General features: G+C 39.0%; 1 protein-coding gene across 1 annotated transcript in view; it reads left to right on the top strand.

Annotated features, from left to right (window-relative positions):
- The first annotated feature begins 2,007 nt into the window (after positions 1–2,007).
- The window catches only part of CRLF3 (cytokine receptor like factor 3), a 30,624-nt gene continuing 10,417 nt past the window's right edge, over positions 2,008–22,214 (top strand). Inside the window, exons 1-6 of the mRNA XM_033090119.1 lie at positions 2,008–2,228; positions 13,959–14,166; positions 16,738–16,825; positions 17,324–17,501; positions 19,184–19,406; positions 20,095–20,227. Of these exons, the coding sequence (XP_032946010.1) occupies positions 2,112–2,228; positions 13,959–14,166; positions 16,738–16,825; positions 17,324–17,501; positions 19,184–19,406; positions 20,095–20,227 (947 nt within the window). The 5' untranslated portion in view covers positions 2,008–2,111. The remainder of the gene's footprint in view (positions 2,229–13,958; positions 14,167–16,737; positions 16,826–17,323; positions 17,502–19,183; positions 19,407–20,094; positions 20,228–22,214) is intronic.

The following is a 22,214-nucleotide window of genomic DNA, read 5'->3' as shown; positions in this document are numbered from 1 at the left end:
CATACAAAGAAATACTGCCCTGCAATAAAAAATAAGAGATAATTCTAATCTTGACAAGTGTCTCAAAATTTTTTTATTTATGCTATATATTTTTTATTTTTGAAAACTCAAATTTATATAAATCTCAGATTTACAGGAAAGTTGCAAATACAATGTAAAAACTTTTTTTCCTGAATAAACCATTTGAGAGTAAATTGCCAACATCCTACAAGTACATTCTGGGAACCCACAATGTAACCATCAAAAACAGGATTTAACATTGATATTTTATTACTATCAAATCTTCAGAGCCCATTTAAGTTTAATCAGTTGTCACAATGATGCCCTTTATAGCAAATGGATACAGTCCAGGATCATATATTGTATTGAATTGTCATTTCTACTGACAGTCTTTAATTCATACGTCATAGAAACTCTTCTTAATCTCTTCTCCACTGCCATTTCCTTATTTCCCTTTAGTGCTCTGGAGTTTCTCCCTCAATCTCTTATTCAATGCAAACCTCTTCATACACAGTTTCCCCTTTCCCACCTACCTCTGTAATCATTTCTTTCAATTCTGTACTACAGAAGCTTGGGAGTCAGGTTGAAGACAACCTGCAGATGAGGCGGTGAAGGCAAAACCCACCTTCATTGGAGGTTAGGAATATAAGGGCCAAGGCTGAGAATACATAAATGCTAATATCTTTTGTTTTTGTCAGTCTTTCTTGATTCTACCTTAATGGTTTTTTTATTTATTCAGGGTGTTCCTAAATATCTTCAGTATATATTTACATCTTTTACATATGAGTAGGTCGATTACATCTTGAGTCTCCCTAGTTTTCCTGTCAGGTTTTAGGATACCTTCAGTTGCAAGTTACAGAAAACTCAACTAAGCTGCCTTAAACAATAAAGGGGATTTATTGGCTGATACAGTATTAACTAAGTGTCAGGCTATCTTATCTTCAGGATAAAGCTAATTTTCCATTTTCTTCAGAAGGGCTTCCCTTTTCAAAATTTCTCTGGTTCCAAATGTCATGTGCTTAACACAAAACAATGTGGTAGAAAGAGCTTTAACCTGGTCCAGGAAAACTGGAATCTAGCCTTTGATACAGATTCATTGTGTAACCCTGAGCAAATCACGTTCTGTCTGTTTCCTGGCCGAGACAACATTCGGTTCTAACATCCTTGGCCAGAGGTCAGCAAACTGTGGCCCAAGACCAAAATCTGACACACCTCCTGGGTTTTTTTTGTTTTTGTTTTTTTATTTTTTTTATTTTTATGACCCTGAACAAAGAATGGTTTTCACTTTATAAAAAGAGTTGAAAACATTTGCAAGGAATATTTTGTGACACGTGAAAATGATGTGAAATTCAAATTTCAGTTTTCAAAAAGTTTTATTTGCACACTGTTAACGCCCATTTACTTACCATGTTGCAACAGAGACGTTATAGCTCGCAGACAACAGAGACCTTATAGGCTGCACAGCTCCAAATTTTACTACTGGCCCTTACTACTGAAAAAAGTCTGCTAACACATGTCCTGGACTTCTGCCAGGATTTCTGTACCTACCGCTGATCAACGCTTAGGCCTGTCTTGGCTCCCTCACCAGACTACGAGTTTCTGGGTTGTGGGGTGCTTGTCTGATCCCTCTAGGCGTGGTGCCTGTTTTATATAGTAACCTTCTAAAATAACTGCCACTGCTGGGGATGCTCATTTACTAGAGAGGTAGGACAATGATGATTTAAGAGCCATCTGGGTTGAAATCCCCACGGTTTCCTCCTCCGAGAAATAGAGATACGAGGACGCCAGAATGATATAAGATGTGGGAAACACTTCATAAGGTGTAGTTGTGTACATCCTTCCCTGCCTTCAGGCGTGACCTCATTAGCTACGCGGGCCAGGGACCGCGCGGGAGCAAGGAGAAGGCTGGGCGGGCCTGAGCGGTGGGCGGCGCTGGGACCCAGAAGACTGTATCGAGAAACGCCTGAACACGGCTGTCAATCAAGGCCGCGGTGGGGCGGGGCGGGGCGGTGCTTCCGCCTGCGCTTGGCCTCGCAGGGCCGCTCGGCGGCGCCCGGGACAGTGGGGAATCGATCCCGCAGCCGCTGGCCGCGCGGCCGGACGAGGGAGCGATGGAGCTGGAGCCCGAGTTGCTGCTGCAGGAGGCCCGCGAGAACGTGGAGGCAGCGCAGAGCTACCGGCGGGAGCTGGGCCAGAGACTGCAGGGGCTGAAGGAGGCGCGGAGGCAGGTCGGAGGGCCGCGTCGGGAGGGGCGCTGTGGGCCCGGGGGGCGAGCGCGATGCCCGGCGGGCGGGCGAGGGCCGTGAGGGCTCCGAGAGGTGGGAGTGCCCAAAAAATCTGAAGGGAGAAGGGAAGAGGCTCTGAAGGTGCAGGGAGATCTGGCAGGCTCTGGGAATCGGGACAGTGGGTGCGGGTGCGGGGGGGCGGGTGGTGTTAAGGGAAAGATACACGTTTAGGGGATCCAGGGAGAGTGTGAGGGGGCGTTTCCTAAATCGTGTGGGGCCGTGGTGGGGATGAGGGTGGGGTCCGAGGTTGGGGAGAATGAGGGACCAGAGAAAAACCCTAGGACGTCACAGAGGATAGTGATAACAGACTAGAGTAGGGGGAGGTGGAAATTCTTGGGAAAACCTGTCCTGGGGGGTGGAAACTAGTTTTAGGGAGCCGGAGGAAAACGAGGGGTGGTGACTTTGGGAGGGCTAAAGGTGGAGGCTAAATGGATGTTGGAAGACGAGGACTGGAGAGAGACAGAGAGAGTTGAGAAGCTGTAGAGTTAACACTAAATGAATGGGATTAATGCCTGAGAATAGTACTTAATATCTCATAGCGTCTTGAATGCATTTGAAAAAAAACATTTAGCATAACCCCATTCTAGATGGTTAGAATTTAAAGTGAAGCTGTGTTGGAAGGGCGGAAAAATATTAAATGCAATACTGGAGGGATGGAATCCAAAGGTGTAGGGAAATGGAAAAACAGATTTAAAGAGGAATACTGAAAGGAGAAGCTAAATATACTTTGTGACAGCAGTTATCTGTCCCCTGGGGACATGGTCTTCAAAGATATAAGGAAGCCGCATGGTTTCTCTACACCCTGGAACATATATAGAAAAAGATATAACCCACTGCCAGTGTGTGATAGGACAGATAATTTCCAAACTACTGTTGACATAGGTGGTTAATAAATGCTTTTTGAGGGAGTGGGATTCCATCTGAGTGGAATCATTTCAGTGAGTGGGAATCCATTCATCATTTGAGTGAGCGGGATTTTTTCTACATCACATTTGATACTAATCTGTGTTGTCATCCTAGCACCTCCCATGCTACATAGAATCTGAAAATGTACAGTTGGTAGCATAGTGCTGTGATAACTGCCTTTGGATATTGAAACATCATCATCAAGGATACTCAACATGCTTTAGGTTTTATATATTTTTAAATCCTTGTAGAGCTGGTATAGGCCAGGCATCATTCATAGTTTAGGAGCACAACCTAGGTATGGTTGTCTTGATTTGGTGATTTTCAAGGCCTTCTAGTGTATTCATCTTGATTTTCACTTGAAAATATCTGCATTATTCCTTCTGCTATTTTGAAATAGAGGTTCTAAATCTAGGACATTGTTTAAAAAGAGATTAAAGTAGCTCTTATTATATGACTCATGTTTGAACCAATTAAAACATCTTATATGTGAACAGGACTGTTGTTTAACTGCATCAGCAATTAAGAAGCAGTCGAGTTGATACTAAATGAATGAGCTTATTAGTACCTGGGACTAGTACTTATTAATTTCTGCTGTGATATTGAATGTATTAAAAATTTTTGTATGATCCCATCCTGAATGGTTTAGTTTTCAATTTCCAAACCTATCCTCTTTTAAATTTTATATCCAATAATTAAATACAGGACATACTTTCCGATAATTTAATGTAGTTTAGTATGGGTTTTTGTTTCATTTTTGAGGCCCATTCTCTGACTTGAGACATAAAGCATTAACGTAACATCCATCACAGCCTGGTTTCTGATGACCTTGCCTTCTGATTAGACTGAGTAATAATGTAGTTCTCTTTTGTGAACCCGGATGTGTTTTGTGCCAGTGCAGTTACAATGGCATCTCTCTTCAAAGCTAATTCAAGTGGATTGTACACGTTTGGGTTTGTAGAATAAGTCCTCTGTCAACTTGGCATTTTAAGGAAGATCTGTGTCACAAAAATGTTATCAAAATAAGCAGCTGCTTTTGTTTGGTGGTTAGGATATTTTTAGGGTTCCAGTCATTTTTAGAATAACTACATAAAATAGATGGCTTTTTAGTCAAAGATTGTGCATGGTGGAAGGATGAGAAAAGCAGGGAGGAAGGGATGCTCCCCTTTGTGTGTATTTTTTTGTTTCCTGATTTTATTTTGGGAGGGTATATATATATTTTTTAATTGAGATAATTAAAATGCCATAAAATTCGTGCCTTAACGTATACAATGCAGCAGTTTTTGGTATATCCACAAAGTTGTGCAATCATCAACACTATCTGTCTAATACCAGAACATTTTCATCACTCCAAAAAGAAATCCTATATCCATACCCATTAGCTGTCACTCCCTGAGCCCCTGGCAACCACTAAATTGCTTTCAGTCTCTGTCTGGATTTGCTTATTCTGGACATTTCATATAGATGGAATCATACACCATGTGGCCCCTTGTGACTGGCTTTCTTGATTTAGCATAATGTTTTCAAGGTTTATCTGTGTTTCAATATGTATCAGTACTTCATTCTTTTTTATGGCTGAATAATATTCGTTGTATGGCTATACCACATTTTATTTATCCATTCATCAATTGATAGACAATTTGGGTTATTTTCCCTTTCTGGTTATTATGAATAATGTTGCTAAAAACATTCATGTACAAGTCTTTATGTGAACATGTTTTCAGTTATTTTACTACATATATACTTAGGAATGCTAGGTACTACGGTAACTCTTTGTTTAACCTTTTCAGGAACTCAGCAGACTTTTTGCTTTTGTTTCTTACCCTTTAAAAATCTCTTATGAGAAAAAAAAAGGAAAGAAAAATCTCTCATGAAATTTGTCTCATATTAAGAAATCATGTCTATGAAAGTCTAGATGGAAGAGTAAAAATCTTTTAACTTATTCTGTCAAAAACAACTGCCAGCGTGTAGCAGTTTCTCCTCTTGTGGTAAATTTATACCCTACCCCCTGCCTTCAGAGAAAAGGAAGTTCTGTGTACGATTGCAAGGGTAGTCTGTAACACTTACTGTTTGAATAAGTTAAAGGCTAGTGAGACATTCTCGTCTTCAGGAAATCAGATAATGTTTACAGCTAGTCTGGCCTAACTGATGTTGAAATCATTAAGAATAGTTCTCTATAGCTCCCTGGAATCCCTGGTACTAAGATGTAAATACCAAAGAAATTAACTCCCACTCTCTTTAAACACTCATTTGTTCATTCACTCAATAAATATTTATTAGGTGCCTACTGTGGGTCAAAGATTCTTTTAGGTCCTAGAAATACTGTGGTCAGTTAAATAGTTCACTGCACTCGTGGATTTACTCTTTCCTTTGGTGGAAAGACTATTACCCCTAAAAACCTAAATTCTTTTTTTTTTAACTTTTATTTATTTAAGTGTGTTTTTCCAGGACCCATCAGCTCCAAGTCAAGTAGTTGTTTCAATCTAATTGTGGAGGGCGCAGCTCACAGTGGCCCATGTGGGCATCGAACCAGCAACCTTGGTGTTAGGAGCACCGTGCTGTAGCCTACTGAACTAATCGGGCGCCCCAAAAACCTAAATTCTTATGTATTCATTTTTGGATTATACTTCTATTGTGTTTTTCATCACTCGTTTATATCTACAGGGTTTGCTTTCCTGCTTTTTGTACGTAGAGATAGCTGATCGAGATGTCACATGATGATGCCAACTGGCCAGTCAGCTATGTTGACTTTGATGACATTGTCACAAGCTGAGGCCTAGTCCTTAAGCTTTGCAGGTCTAGAAACTTCCTCTTTGTACATTATCAAAGGGGGATAAGTTTGAGGTACTGGAAGTGCCTACAGTGAGAAATACCAATATTCTAGTCTATGTACAGTTATATTTCATTCTATAAAATGAATGTGTTAGTCTTCATGTGCCTTTTAGTTAGTGCGAACCAATGTCTCTCAGGGCATTGACTAAAGCAAGTCTCTGGGTTTTCAGAGTAAAGGGCCCGATCCTGGGACTAATTAAAATACTATTTGGTGAGCACCCTGCCCAGCGCTGGCCAGTGGTGTCCCTTTGATCCTTACTACAAGTGTGGTCCATGACTACAGCAGTGGCATCGTGACCTGAGAGCTTGTAAAGAATGCAAGAATCAGGCCCCACCCAGACCTACTGAATCATAACCTACACTTTAATGAGATTGCCAGGTGTGGTGTGTATGCACATTAAAAGTTGCTTTAGAATATATCATTACCACTTCATCAGCTCTCTACTGATGTCTGTAGGTTAATCTAAACCACAGGTGGGTTGTCATAAGTTGTGGTTGGTCCTGAAGATTAAAACATTGTTTGGAATATAATAGGTTTGTTAGATTATTATACAACAATATTCACGTGAACAATTGACAATCTCAAGCCGGTGAAGTTCTAGCATGTCTTAACATCTGCAATGTGACCATTTGTCTTTCTTAGTATTTTGTTTTCTATTTTTTGATAGTTGATTTCAGATATAATTTCTTGAAGATTTAACTAGTAATGTTGATATTTCTAATGTACAAAACCAGGTTCTCTATAGGTTATTATTCCCACAGGATTTGAAAACACATAGCATACTAGTTAAAGACTGGGACAGACGTAGAACTCAGTAAAAAAAAAAAAAAGTTATTTCAGAAAACCAGGGCAGGAAGTCTTAGTAGCTCAGCAAAGAAAAGAAAGCTATTATTGCTTCTTTTATCTCCCACTTCCCCTTCTGTTACCCATTTTCAAAATAGTCTAAAAATCTGTTTGAAATAATTTGTTACTGCAGTAGTACTTAAAATGTCCCTATTATAATGTTCTAAGAAAAGGTTAAATCTAGAGCTGGCGAAAACCAAGAATGGATGAAAGAAATAGATTAAAAATAACCCACGATTCTACTACTTACAAACAACTACTATTAACATTTTGGTGTATCCTTCCTCTTTTTTTAGAATTTTTTATTGGGGAATATTGGGGAACAGTGTGTTTTTCCAGGACCCATCAGCTCCAAGTCAAGTCGTTGTTTTCAATCTAGTTGTGGAGTCGTTGTTTTCAATCTAGTTGTGCAGGGCACAGCTCAGCTCCAAGTCAAGTCATCATTTTCAATTTAGTTGTGGAGGGCGCAGCTCACTGGCCCATGTGGGAATCGAACCAGCGTCCCGGGTGTTATGAGCACTGCACTCTAACCAACTGAGCCAACCAGCCGCCCTTGGTATATCCTTCTAAACATATCATTTTGAAAAATTGAGAGACTACTGTATATGCAACTTCATATCCGTTTCTTCCTCCTTTGGTTAGCAAGTATATCATAAGCATTTATTATGAAAATTTCCCATGTGCCATCTAATTTTTAATGCAGAGGTGAATAGAGTCTATTACGTAGTTACCTACGGAGCATTTATTGGTGGTAGGCTGAAATGTATTGTTGACTCAGGTTCACCAAAGTACTAGAAGCGAGCTGTAGAAGCGATACTAAATAATTAACAACCAGGAAAACAGCTGCACATATATTTGCATGCAAAAGACCACATATACTATTTACATTGGCTCTTCAGTCAAATAAGTCTTTTCACAAATTGGCTTTATACATGACACTTTGAAAGCTGCTGGTTGAATCCAAAACTCACTTGAAAGATATAGATGAGAACCAAAACAAGCATTTTGAAGCATAATGTTAAGATCAGTGATGTTAATTAAAAAGTGTGTGAATGTCACAGAGGTGCCCATTTTTTTCTGTATAGATTGTTTTCAATGTAAATTATTACGTATGTATAATTTTGATAGAGAACTATTCTTACTATAAGCCTGGTAAATAATAGGGCTAGTTTGTGATCTAAAAAGTGAAACAGAAACAGATGTAAGGATGTGTTTTTATTAGTGAGGGATAGCAATGGATCACTTATTTGCAGTTATTTTACATTGTTAGTACTTGCCCCTATTAGCCATAAGACCTCGAGAAACTTAACTTTCCTGATCCTCACCGTCCTTATCTGTACCATAAGGATAAGGATTGTACCTACTTTACTTGGCCAATGTGGGAATTAAAATGAGAAATGTATTGAAAATGCTTAGCACAGTGTCAGGGACATACAAAGTGCTTCATAAATGTGAGCCGTAATAATAAAACACTAAATATTATTGTTATTCAAGATGACATCCTCTACTTCTCTAACTGACAACTCTTTAAATGTCTCCTACTCTGTTTCCCAGGAGAATGCCCCCCCCCCTTTTTAATGTATTCTACGTGAATTAATTTTTTTTTTTTTAAGATTTTATTGGGGAAGGGGAACAGGACTTTATTGGGGAACAGTGTATACTTCCAGAACTTTTTTCCAAGTCAAGTTGTTGTCCTTTTAGTCTTAGTTGTGGAGGGCACAGCTCAGCTCCAGGTCCAGTTGCCGTTGTTAGTTGCAGGGGGCGCTGCCCACCATCCCTTGCGGGACTCGAGGAATTGAACCAGCAACCTTGTGGTTGAGAGCCCACTGGCCCATGTGGGCATCGAACCGGCAGCCTTCGGAGTTAGGAGCACGGAGCTCCAACCGCCTGAGCCACCGGGCCGGCCCCGAGAATGCCCTTTTTGAGCTCTGATGGCAGTTTGTGGATATCCCACTTATATAAGAACTTAGTACTACATTTTATTATAGTTACGTGTGCATGCAACTATCTCTTCTATCAGAATGACAGTTTTTTGAGGTCAGGACCATTCCTTATTTGTCTTTGAAACCCCAGTTCCTGGAACATACTAGCATCAATTAATAATGAATGAGTGCCTTTATGAATCGTGTGGGTGTAATTTTGCAGACATTCTTTATAGGTTGTTTGTGGTCTTGATTATACGCATCCTATTCATTAATCAAGAATTAAACATTTGTTTTATCATGTGGTTTGGTTATTTGTTGCTACATAATAAATTATGCCAAGGTATAACAGCTTAAAAATCGGTCATTTTATTTGCTTGTTATTCTGGGGATTGACTGGTGCTTAGTTGGCCATTTCTCCTGATTTTGCTCGCAGCACTCATGTAATTGCAATCAGATGGCAGCTGAGGCTGGAATGTTCAAGACAGAATGTTCACTTACCTGTTTGGAGCTTCAGTGGCAGCAGGACTCCATTGGAATGCTGGCACGGCTGGCCCTGGATGCTAATCTCTCTTCCTCCTACCCTTCCCACTCTTACCCGCTTCCACTTACTCTCTCCAGAAAGATAGACATACTTCTTATATGGTGACTCAGGACCCCAAAAGTGCAGAAGAACTTGCCAGGTCTTCTTAATAAGGCTGAGGCTTAGAACTGACACAGCATCAGTGCTGTTCTCTAGCTGCGTTGCTGCTAGTCACAGGCCCAGCCTATACTCTAAGGGAGAGGACTAGACAAGGATATGCGTACTAAGAGGTGTGGTTCGTGGTTCTTTGGAGGCCACTAATGTAACAGATTATCAAATCATATAATGTAGATTTTTTGGAAAGTTTTCCAAATAAGCATTAAAAAAAAATCCTAACCGTAAGAGAGGTAAGAAGGGAATGCAGCAGCACTCACAAGTCCCTACATGAATCAGATGGTTCGAATTCTCTGCCACTTCACTAGCTTTCTAATATGGACAAGTTCATCTCTCTGACTTCTATGTGTCCTTCTATCCACACTTCTATCCACAGAAGCTTTCTTCATTGGGTTGTGGTAGAATTTAAATGAGACCATGGATAGACGTACCGGGCACACAGTAGGTGTTCAGCGGATGATAGCTGTTACTGTATTGTTGTTACTGCTATCATTATTATCAGTATTTTAATGAGTGATGTCTTGGTATCAGTGTGAAGACAAATAGCTAATGCTGTACATTTCATGTGAACTGAGAAGAAACATTTTGGTTAGCTTCTTCAATTTCACTTGACTATTTTAATATTTTTGTCTTTTATTTTTGATCACTATGTTCTTGTTAGCTAGTAGTGTTTTTAAAGCCAGGTCTCTAATTTTAAAATAGCTATAGTTTCCTATTAGCAAAACAATCGAGAAAATAAATTCTTAGACTAAACTTGGGAGATAAAAATTCTTTTCTTCTATAAAGTCATGAAAATGCCTATTTTAGAAAAGATAGAGGAGATTCCAGTTACTTAATTTCCTGAAATATACGTTCTATTCTATTATTATTATTTTTATTCTATTTTTTTAATATTGATATAGCAACTGTATATTGCCTCTTAGGACTAGAGATGTCTTAAATCACATTCTACATAGGTTTTATGACTTTTTAGTAGCTAAACTCTGGAAGAAAATGTATCAGTCAATGTTAAATGTATCAGTCAATGTTGTCTTCGAGTATATATACATATATATGTGTGTGTGTATATATATATACACACACACAATGTTGTGTGTGAAGTATATATTTACTAGGCTTTTGCATGGCTTAGTATTGATGTATAAACTTGATGACTTTTTGGAATTTTGTGAACTCATACTCATGTTAAAACTTGAATAATACAGATGTTTTGGGATTAGATTCAACTGCAGTGGAAACTTTGTAAATAAGTTTAATGGTCTGTTAACAGTAGAGATGTTAGTGGAAAATCAGTTCAGAGTATTATTAATCAACATGAACAATGTATATCAGTTTCCTTTTTGAGGCCTCGAGTTGTGTATCATTTGTATTCTTTTTCTTTTTTAATTTATTGGGGTGACAATTATTAGTAAAATTACATAGATTTCAGGTATACAATTCTGTATCACATCATCTATAAATCCCATTCTGTGTTCACCACCCAGAGTCAGTTCTCTTTCCATCACCATATATTTGATCATTTGTATTCTTCTTAAATCTACTTTGTTACAAACCATCAGCATTGTTTTGCCTGAGAATGGCTAGGTAGCATTTGGGGCTGACTGGATTCTTCCTGCAAGGACAAGAAATACATGTTACAGCAGGAGGTGACTCAGTCAATACATAATTTACAGGTTTACCTGGGAACGCTTTCAAATGGGACCTGTAAGTACTAAACAGTTTGGTGCAGTAGAAAGACCGCTGTCCTTGGAGTCAGACTGTTTCTGGCACTGGGAAGCCTTGGGGAAGTTATTTGACTTCTCTGAGAGCTTCACTTTCTGCAACAAGAACAGTACAGACCCACTTCTCAGAGTTGTGGTGAAGGTTTACTGAGCTAACCGTGAACACATTGGACCATGGTACCACGTCAAATAGGAACAAATTCACTCAACAGTGAAGTTTGCATTTTTAAAATGTTCATAAAGCCAAGCAAATGAACTTGAGTTACGTGATTGGATTAAAAGGTGACTAAGTCTGTAAATTACGAACTATTTCAGAGAAACGAATATGATGCCACGGTCTATCAAGTTTGAAGCCGCAGCGGTTGGGATTCTATGAACAAAAGGGACCAAATTTACAATGAAAGTGCACGAGGTGGATTTGGAAATGGATTCTCCCTTCCCTGGCCCTCTCACTGCTTTGTGTTCACATACTTCCTTTTTTTCTAAGGTTCTGAAACAAAAACAAAACATAGGCCCTGCAAAAGCTGAAGGAGCTTTTGAATTCTTTCTAAAGAGGAAATTGACTTTACCTAACCAATGCACTTCCTGTGTGTGCTGTATCCGTTAGAGAGTAAGACAGGACCTCGCTGGTATCATTCTCAACTGCAGAATTTCCTCTTGGTAGTGGGGGTGTGAGCTGTATTACAGTGCTTTGATATGTTGTCTTCACTTATTCTGGTACTTGGAAGGTCTGTTTGAGTCATCTGGGGATCTTGTTAAAAGTGTAGGTTTTGATTCAGTAGTTCTGGGGGGCCTGAGATTTTCTGCATTTCTAACAATATTCCAGGTGATGTATCAAAATCATAAGGCAGTCTCTTCCTGGTTCTTTTGAAAAGGCCTTTAAAACACATGTGATTAACTTCATTTTTATTCAACAGCATTTACTTGCCAGGTGCTAGTATGTTAGGGCCCAATTCTGAAGGACCCCACAGTTGAGTGATGAACCAAATCAAGTACATTTTGAGTATGCCTCTCCCCCCTTTTTTAAACTTTGACTTGGGTTTATTTTGTAGAAGTTCTCTAGTAACTTTACAGAAATTAGTTAACAATTAAACTTAATTTAGAATTTCTCCTTTACTTTATGATTTAAGGAATTCTTATACTTAACTACACACGTATCATTCATTGTAATTTACATTCATCTCAAAAGGAGAAAAAATTGTGTCTGATCTGCCCACCGCACCAATCAAACTGTCCTTTTTTTTTTTTTTTTTTAAATTTCTGTGTTGTCCTTGGGCATCTTTTACCTTTGTGGTTGTGGACATTTCTGTAAAACAATTTTGTATTCTGCTTTTCAAATTTAGTGTTAGAGAATAAATAGAAAGTTTTCTAAATTTCTCTATTTACTGTTGAAATATTGTGCTTTATCCATGTTTTGATATAGTCTTTCTTGGTGGATTTTTCTTGGACTATAGACACTCTTCCTAAGATGAAGTTAGCAAAAGAGTTAGGGTAGTAAACATGATATGTCATATGAAACTAATATGGTAGTATCTGCAAAGTAAAGTATGTGTTTGCTTTAACTCAACTGAGTGTTTGGCTTATAGTTAGAATTTTCCTGTTAAGTGACACAAAGTAAATTGTGTGGTTATCTGTATTCTTAAAAAAAAGAAAAATCTGGTGTCTGTATAGATAACTGATTTGCTTTCAAACTATGTGTGAGATGTAAAGATTTTCCTGTCATATCTCTTAGAACAGCAGTTCTTATCTGGCTCTAGGAACTAAGGCAGTGTTTCTCCAAGTATGGGCTGCAGAATCACAGATGTGCTTGGAAAAGCATGAACTCCGTCCATATGCTCCCCCAGCCTCTCCTCCAGGCTTCTAGTTCAGCAGGTCTGGGATGGAGCCCTGCAATCTGAATTATAACAGACAGCCTATGCAAACCACGTTTCAGAATTACTGCTCCAGGCAAGCCATGGTTGGGATCTGAGGAAATTCGTAACCTCTATAATTGAATAAATTTCTTTAGGGTGTGGATTACTCATTTTTCTCGGAAGAGGGTCTGTAAACCTCTCAGTGAGATTTGCAAAGGGGACCATGACTCAAGAAAGATTAAGTCATTGTCCCAGAAGTGTGTTTTTCATGAACATTTTCTGCCTCCTGTGAGGCTCTTTGGATTTTAAATAGATTCTTGGTTTTCTTTTGGTCTAATGAGGACATTTTATCCATGAGTTGATTTTTTTTTTTTTTTGGTATTGTGGATTTCTAATCTACCATTTCTTTACTTCTTTTCAGCAAAATGAATTGTAATCCCCTCCCATCTTAAAATTATTTTGTACTGAAATGAACTATTGCCAAGAACTGTTTTGTACAGATAATACTTTCTAACATTTATTTATTGCAAGCAACAGTGTGCCAGTTGTTTTACTAAGTGCAATATAGATTATTTTTATTTAATCCTCGCAGCAACTTCATGAAGTAAGCATTATATTTACTAGAGAAATAATGAATTTAAGGCTTGGATTGCCTGATTATTAACCTGACCACACTGACACAGTTTGTGAATGATGGAACCAGGGTTTGAGCCCATTCTGTCTCACCTGAAGGCCGATCCTGTGCAAGTCTGCAAGTCGGTGCAAATGAATCACATTTGGTTTATCAATGAATCAAAGATGATGGTTGTGTAGTACCTTGAAATGATTATTGGTGATGCTTGTGGATTCACCATTTGTAGCAATTCTGATTCTGAGTTTTTATGTTATTTTTTATCAGATCAAAGAGAGTGCATCACAGACAAGAGATGTCCTCAAACAGCATTTTAACGATTTAAAGGGAACCCTTGGGAAGCTCCTGGATGAGCGATTGGTGACCCTTTTGCAAGAGGTGGACAGCATTGAACAAGAGACCATTAAGCCGCTAGACGACTGCCAGAAGCTCATAGAGCACGGAGTTAACACTGCAGCGGACTTGGTCCAAGAAGGTGGGAGTCCAGGGAACCTATTAAATGTGGCCAGTTCAGATTGACACTTTGCTGATGTCTCAGGATACCATACCGGCAGGCTTATTGCCATCTGTGGGGTGCTTAGAATGTTCCTACCTTGGAACAGTTTGTAATATAGGATGACAGGTAAACAATGAGGTATCCCAGGGTAAGTGCAATTAAAGTGTTAATTATTATCATTTACAAAACGAGGAGTAAATTATTTTTTTCAAATGGTTCTATGTTAGTATCTTGTTTACTGTTAACAGAGCAATTTTAAGGTCATTTTGAGCGTTCAGATATTTTTCAGTGTTCATGGTTTATAGAATTTAATCCCATTGTTCCTTTTAGTAGGTTAAGAAATATGATTAGTGTTTACTCCTGAAATTGTAGTTATATTTCTGTCTTTAGCCAATTATTTTGGTTGAAACATGTCCAGATCTTGTACCTTCCTGTCTTCCTTCTTCCTTTCCTTTTCTTCCTCCCTCCCTCCCCCCTTTCCTTCCTCCACATAAGTCTTTGTCAGGTACATTAAATAAAAATTCTGCCCTGTGGGGGTTCACATGTGAGAGAGGCAGACATCCTGAAAGAGATCTGAGACTTTTTGGGAGCACAGAAGGGGAAGTACTTAACTCTGGAAGAGTGTAGGATAACTTTCTGTAGGAGGAGTTCCATGGAGGCTTGAAGAAATTCATCAAGCAGACCAAGGGAAGGAAAGGAGGTACCAGCATGATTGGAAACAGAAGTAACATCACGAGTGAAGTGAATGACGTATCAGGTATCTTTTGAAGTATTTCAGGCAGCAGAGTTACACTGTCAGATCTGCATTAAAAACAAACAAACTGCGTGCAGTTTGGAGAGTGGATTCGGGGTTGTAAGACTGGAGTTAAAAGAGACTGATTAGAAAAGTATGGCAGTAATCCAGATAGGAAACAATGAGGGCAGTGACAGGTGAAGATGAGGCAGAGCTGGCTTTACGATTTTTCAGAGAGAGAATTATTGATGATTTTACTGATCAGTAAGTGTTGATTATTGGTGATTGCCTGGATATAAGTTGGAGGAGAAAGGGAAGGATTTAGGATGACCATAACCAGCCTGATTTTGGATAACTGGATGAACTGGGCCATTTCCTGACAGGAAACAAAGGAGAAAGGATGGGCTTTGGTGGGTACTTACACATTCGATTTGGGGCATGTTGAGTCTGAAGTACTTACGATGCCAGGAGGTAGTTGGGAATGTGGATGTGATGCTTAGGAGAGAGCTCATCCCTGGAGATGTCAGTATGGCAGTTACTGGCATACACAGGAAATCTGAATCTACGGGAATAAGGAACATCATCAAGAGATAGTCTGTGATGTGAGAAGAGAAGGCAGCAGAGGGCAGAACCCCAAGGGATACCAACATTTAAAGGGCAGCTGGGGTAAAAAGAGCCAAGGAAGAAGTTTGAAAACCATTCATTCTGCAGATTGAGTGCTGTGTGTGTGTGTCACTCCAACTGGAAGTCAATCCCCTATGTGGTCCCAAGTAGAGCATGGTACTCTGGTACTCGTGTTATCTTTCCATGCTGATTACATTTTTGTCTTCTCTCCAACGAGAAGTGCTGATTTGCCAGTGACCATAAGTGTCCCTTGGAGAACATTGTTTTAGCAGGACCACAGAATGTCCTTCCCTGGAGGCTTTCCATTTGGAAACAAACCCAGAAGCAGTTCAGCACAGGTCAGGGTGCACACCCATCACCCTAAGAACTGAGAAATGGTTTTAGTTTAGAAAATAAATCCTTGGAGGCACATACATGTTTGTTACAGCATCGGATGCTTCACTTGTTTTGAGACTTCAGAAATATTTTAAATTTCAGACTTTTGCCTCCCCTTCCTCCCCTCCCCTCCCAAGGGATAAAAACATATTTATGGACTTTTGAGGATTTTGAGGCAATGTTCAATGTGTCTGTTTTCCTTTGGGTGAGGGAGAAGGTCATGTCATGTGGCCTCAAAAAACATGAGTACCTCCAAGGCACATTCAGATGGAAAAGAGTTCTGGTGGTGTTCTTTAGGGCTGTGGAAGGACAGAAAAGTTGGTCATTTTTTTAATGCCTTTCTATAGCATTTTCTTTTTATTGTTCTGTTGAGTAATTTCTCATCTCATGTATGATAATCTTTTGGGAAAACGTAACTGTATCACTTGGTTTATGAGGCCCTGTGCCCTCTTACTCCTGTCAGAGTAATAGTTGTACTGGCTCCTATTGGATTTGATCAAATTTCCGTAGGACAGACGGAAAAGGGCCCTGGGCCTTCTGTTTTGCAACAATTGCTTTGATAAACCAGATTTCCTTGTATGGAGCAGAATATACATCTCTGTGTACCCCTTTTATATACACGGTGTACCCCTTTTCCTCTTGAGCTTAACCTTAGAGCCTTAGAGTCACTTCTAAAATAGTGTCTATTTTTACTTTTGGGGAATTTGACCGTGGCATCACTGAAGAATTGTTTGCAAGAAAACTGGAGACCTACCAGTGTTGATTACTTGTACTGTGACAGTTTTTCACTGTACTGGTTCTCTTGTTCCTGATTGTAGGTGAAATCGCCCTTCTTGGTGGTGTCGGAGAACAGAATGAAAAACTGTGGAACTTCACCCAAAAGGCCTCACACATTCAGTTGGACAGGTAAGAGTTAGTGCCTCTAGGCACTAAACTATCTGCATTTAAACTATCTGCTCCCCTGCCCCTTAAAGATTCTGATTAAGGGAGACAGAGAATGTATTTTTCAAGGTTTCACTGCTCATTGCCAGTATTACTAATATGAAATAGTTGTGATTGTAATCTTTGGTATAGTATTACTATAGGTTTTCTTCAATTCTGGTGTAAGAGAATTGTTAAATTTTAAAAATTCTGAACATAACATTGAAATTGAGTCACAGCTCAGTAAAACAGGTCTTTTTTTGGTATACACTTAACAACTATGATCCTACGAACCTTTTATCTTCTTGCTTATATTGTTTGGGGAAGAGAATCTTTATGTAGCATCTTGCAAAGCCCCCACTGCCATTTACTGGGAGCTTCCACATCCTTATTATTAATAGTAGTATGTGCCTGAGCTAAAATATTTCTTGTATTTTTAAGTTCCAGCTAAAAGCCTCATAAACACGAGCTTTGTTTCCTCAGCTTACCAGAGGTGCCTTTACTGGTCGATGTGCCTTGTTTATCTGCTCAGTTGGATGACTCAGTTCTTAACATAGTGAAAGACCACATTTTTAAGCATGGAACAGTGGCATCTCGCCCACCAGTACAGATAGAAGAACTAATCGAGAAACCTGGAGGCATAATTGTGCGATGGTGTAAGGTACGTAATTCAGAATCCGAGAAATGACGTCAACATTATGGATTTGAGGTTTGGGCCCTTTAAAAACTTTCTTTTACTAACTGTCTGTGAATATTTTCTTCTCTTCATAAACAAAAGTCCCATTGGCTTTACAATTAAGATAAAGTAACTGGGAACTGGAACTGAAGTAGCTCTAACAGTTTGAGACAAACAGTTTTAGAGGTTCTTTTTAAAAACCCTGGATCACAACATTGTTTCCCATCACATATTTCTCAAACTTAACTCTCAGTGAGTTAAGGATTGCTCCCATTTCTCTTTCAATAGAAAACTCAAATGATGATCGTCAATATTGGGCATCTGATATGTTTCTGTTCAACACGCAACTAATACCTCTGAAATAAAATTTCTAAAGTGTGGTTTCTTCACACTCTCAGCATGGCTGAGGATTTTGTGTAAGATTTTGTGTATTAAATCAATTATGTAGATGAGTTAACCTATTTTAGATAGAAACTCTGTCCACTTGAATCATACATAGTATCTTGGCTGTTGACAAACACATCATTCAGGGGGGGTGCTCAGCTTCTGGAAACTCTTTTTTTGAATGGAATTTTTTTTAATGAAGCCTTGTATAGAAGAAAGAAGTAGAGATGCTTTTGTTGGTTCAAAACAAGGACTCATCCCATTTTTATTTTTTTGCCTATCAGTGGACCTACAGTTGTTTCCAGTTTTTTTAAAATAAGCATTATTCATGTTTCCTTGTGCACATGTGTAAGATTTTTTTCTAAAGTATATACTTTAGAGTCTTAGAGTATTAGGTCTTAGAGTATTAGATCTATACTAGATAATACTGAACTCTTTCCAAAGTGATTGTTAACAGTATATCCTTCCACCAGCAGTTAGGAGTTCCTCTTACTCTGCATCCTGACCAATACTTGGCATTGTCAGACTTTATATTGTTGCCAATATGGTATTTCATTGTGGTTTTACATTGCATTTTCCATATTACAGATTTGGTGGAATATTTTAATATTTTTTACTGCTTATTATACTTTAGAATACTTATTCGTTTCTTTGCCCATTTTCCTATTGGGTAGTTTGTCTTCTATTAATTTTGAGGAGTTCTTTATATATTCTTGTTATTAATTCTCTCTTCGTTATACCCTGTTTCCCTGAAAAGAAGACCTAGCCGGACAATCAGCTCTAATGCGTCTTTTGGAGCAAAAATTAATATAAGACTTATTTTACTATAAGACCCAGTCTTATATAATGTAATATAATATAATATAATATAATAAAATATAATACCGAGTCTTATATTAATTTTTTCTCCAAAAGACGCATTAGAGCTGATTGTCCAGCTAGGTTTTATTTTCAGGGAAACACGGTATGAATGATATAGTTGTGGGATTCTTTCTCTTGAATTTTGAATGTTTTATCTTTGGCATTATTGTGTAGAAAACGCCATTTCTTGAAAGGAAGCATATTTTTTCATATCAGACTGGGAAGTCTAACACACATGGCTCAACAAAGAAAAGAAGGAAAATAACGCTGGCATATTTCCTATGACCTTCCTCAGATTAGCCCACATTCAGCACATGGGCTTGTGCGCTTGGCCCAAAATGCCCCCATTCTAAATTCTTAACCAGTGATGCTGAGAGAAGTTTTTCTCTGATTTTTACCTAACATAAAGCCTTTCTCCTTAGGTGGATGACGAGTTTATAGCCCAAGATTACAGGCTCCAGTTCCGTAAATGTACTTCGAATCACTTTGAGGACGTGTATGTAGGCTCTGAAACTGAATTCATAGTATTGCACATAGACCCCAATGTTGAATACCAGTTCAGAGTCTGCGCCCGAGGAGATGGCCGACAGGAGTGGAGTCCTTGGAGCGTCCCCCAGATAGGTCATTCCACACTGGTGCCTCATGGTATGCTGTTGCCTTCTCACGCCTGAAGCTTAACTGTGCATAAGAACACTTGTATTCTGTGCTAACGGCCCCACACTGACAACCCTCTTTTCCTAAGGAGAAGCCCGGAATTGATGAGAACAGCATGGACTATGTCTTTTACTTCCTGCTCCAATTACGACTTGTGAATTTTGAGAACTTTTCATCAGTTCTGATCTCCAGAGTCCAAAATAGTGCCAGACAAGATTCGTAACATCCTCTAAAACCAAGGATTTTACATATTGCATCAGGAAACGGCAATATTTGATCCAGACCTTTGATATATATCTAGGGAGAGGCTTTTTCTTAAAAGTTGGATCATTTGAAATTGATCTCTCCTGTATTACTAGTTTAACAGATGTAGATTTATTTGTTAATTAGTTCTTAATCAGGTTGGTACAAGCTGAAACATGATTTTATTAGCTAGGCGGTAACACTTACTTTATCGTCCATGCCGTGCAGGAATAGACGAAAAGCTTTTCTGTGATTTGTAGGGTTAACCGTGGGGACTCTGTCACGGAATCTTTTTTTTTTTTTTTTTTTTAATTGAACTTGCCCATGAACCATAGTAAGCTCTTCTACTCGCAAGTTTTGTTTAATGTGTTTGTACGGAATATTCGTATTCCTCAAAAGAGTCTAATAATTTTTAATGTCTTTGCTTTTTAAAAAGAGTGGACAGCTGGCTTTGAGGGGTACAGTCTGAGCAGTCGAAGAAATATAGCACTCCGGAATGATTCTGAATCCTCAGGTGTTCTCTACTCCAGCGCTCCAACCTATTTCTGTGGGCAGACGTTAACATTCAGGCAAGTAAATATTAAGGTATCTGTCTGTCATGGCTTGGGCAGTATAGTAAAGCACACAGAACAGACATGAGCTTCGGATTTAAAATTGTCTTGAGGTTATTCATCATTTGTAGGCAGGGGTACTTTGGGGAGATTTCTCTACTTCGCTTTGCTTTAGTTTTCTCATGTATTCAAAGGGTTATTATGAAGATTAACTAAGATAATGGATATGAAATGCCTTGCTTATGCCTGATACATAGTATGGACTCATTCTGTGTAGGTCTGTTTTCTTCTTGGTAAATAGAGGTAAATAAAATACCTCTCAAAAGTTGATTTTAAAAATCCACAGGCCCAGAATTCTTTTTTTCCTTTGTGAATCAATAAGAGTAGGTCTCTCTCAGTGTAAATATATTAGGTTGGTACAAAAGTAATTGCGGTTTAAAAGGTTAAAAATAATTGCAAAAACCGCAATTACTTTTGCAACAACCTAATCCTATATATCTATAATTCTCTACAAAATAAAACTGAAAACAAGTCTCTCCTACCACCAACTAATTTTCTATTTCTTTATCCATTTCTTCCTGTATTAGAAAAATTTCCTTTTTCTTGTTTTTATGTTATCTGAGACGTACTTCCGAAGGTCATATTGCTAAATAGATCTTCCGAGAAACCAAAGCTCCCTTTTGATTTAGAAAAGTAAAGCTTCCCTGATGTTCACCATATTCACTTCAGTATAGCAGACACTCTTCTAAGTTTTTTAAGTCTTGAGATCATGAGTTTTGTTGTGAATGCTTGTTCCAAGTTCCTCTTGTACTCAGTCCCTTGTCATACAGGCCTGGACAGTCTCTGAAAGTCTTAGCTAAGCTAATGTTGCCATGTACTTCACCAGCCAAATCACTGGGCTGTCAGCAGTGATCAGCATGCGCTAGTTTACGCTTTCTCTCCTGTTTGACACCTCCTCTTATCCCTTACATTATGAAGAATGACTTAATAACCAGAAAAATACCAACAAAGAGCGAGAGAGAAATAAAGGAGCCTCGTACCTCAAGTCTATTTAATTATTCCCCGTGTGCTGCTATGCTAACATACCTCTTCTCTGCTTTTGTCCCTTGATGACAGAAATACGTCCATTAGTGAATCTCCTGGGAAAAAGTAATGGTGGCACTTCCTGAGTTGATGGATTAGGCCAGATATCTCACACCAATAAGAATCATAATCCTAGTAATAATTGCAGTTAATATTGAAATAGCACTTACTGTGTGCCAGGTACTGTTCCAAGCACTTTACTTGTATTAACTCACTTGATTCTCACAGCGACCCAATGAAAGAGGCATAGTTACCCATTGTTGGGATGAGGGTGCTAAAGCACAGAGAGGGAGTCACTTACCGACTGTCACATAACTACCTAGTAAATGGCAAGGTTCGGATTTAAATCCAGGCAATCTGGCTCTGGAGTTGGTGATCTCACTCACTGGTCTGTCTGCTTCTCATTTGTCTTCCTGGGCGACAAAGTGTAAAGAATAAAAGTGATTCTAGTTAGTGCTGAAATCTAGTTTTTTTGGGACTACAGCCTTCCTTCTTTTCCTTTTTCGTCTTCTATGACCTTCTCCCCACTGTGATGGTGCCCTGATGCTCTCCGGCTTTTAAATTCTTCCTATAGGAACACAGAGAAGGCCTGACAGATGGCATACTTAGGTTGGTTTTCTAAGTCATTCAGTAGATACTTTATTTATTTATTTTTATTATTGGGGAATGTTGGGGAACCCAGTGTGTTTCTCCAGGGCCCATCAGCTCCAAGTCATTGTCCTTCAGTCTAGTCGTGGAGGGCGCAGCTCCGTTCCAAGTCCAGTTGCCATTTTTAATCTTAGTTGCAGGGCCTGCAGCCCACCATCCCATGTGGGAATCGAACCGGCAACCTTGTTGTTGAGAGCGCACGCTCTAACCACCTGAGCCATCTGGCCGCCCCCCAGTCAATACTTATTGATTAATACATTGGAAATTACACAAA

This window comes from Rhinolophus ferrumequinum, chromosome 21 (genome assembly GCF_004115265.2).
Source record: "Rhinolophus ferrumequinum isolate MPI-CBG mRhiFer1 chromosome 21, mRhiFer1_v1.p, whole genome shotgun sequence".
Taxonomy (NCBI): Eukaryota; Metazoa; Chordata; class Mammalia; order Chiroptera; family Rhinolophidae; genus Rhinolophus; species Rhinolophus ferrumequinum.
Note: the sequence above shows the minus strand (reverse complement) of the source record. Positions and strands in the feature narration are given on the sequence as shown.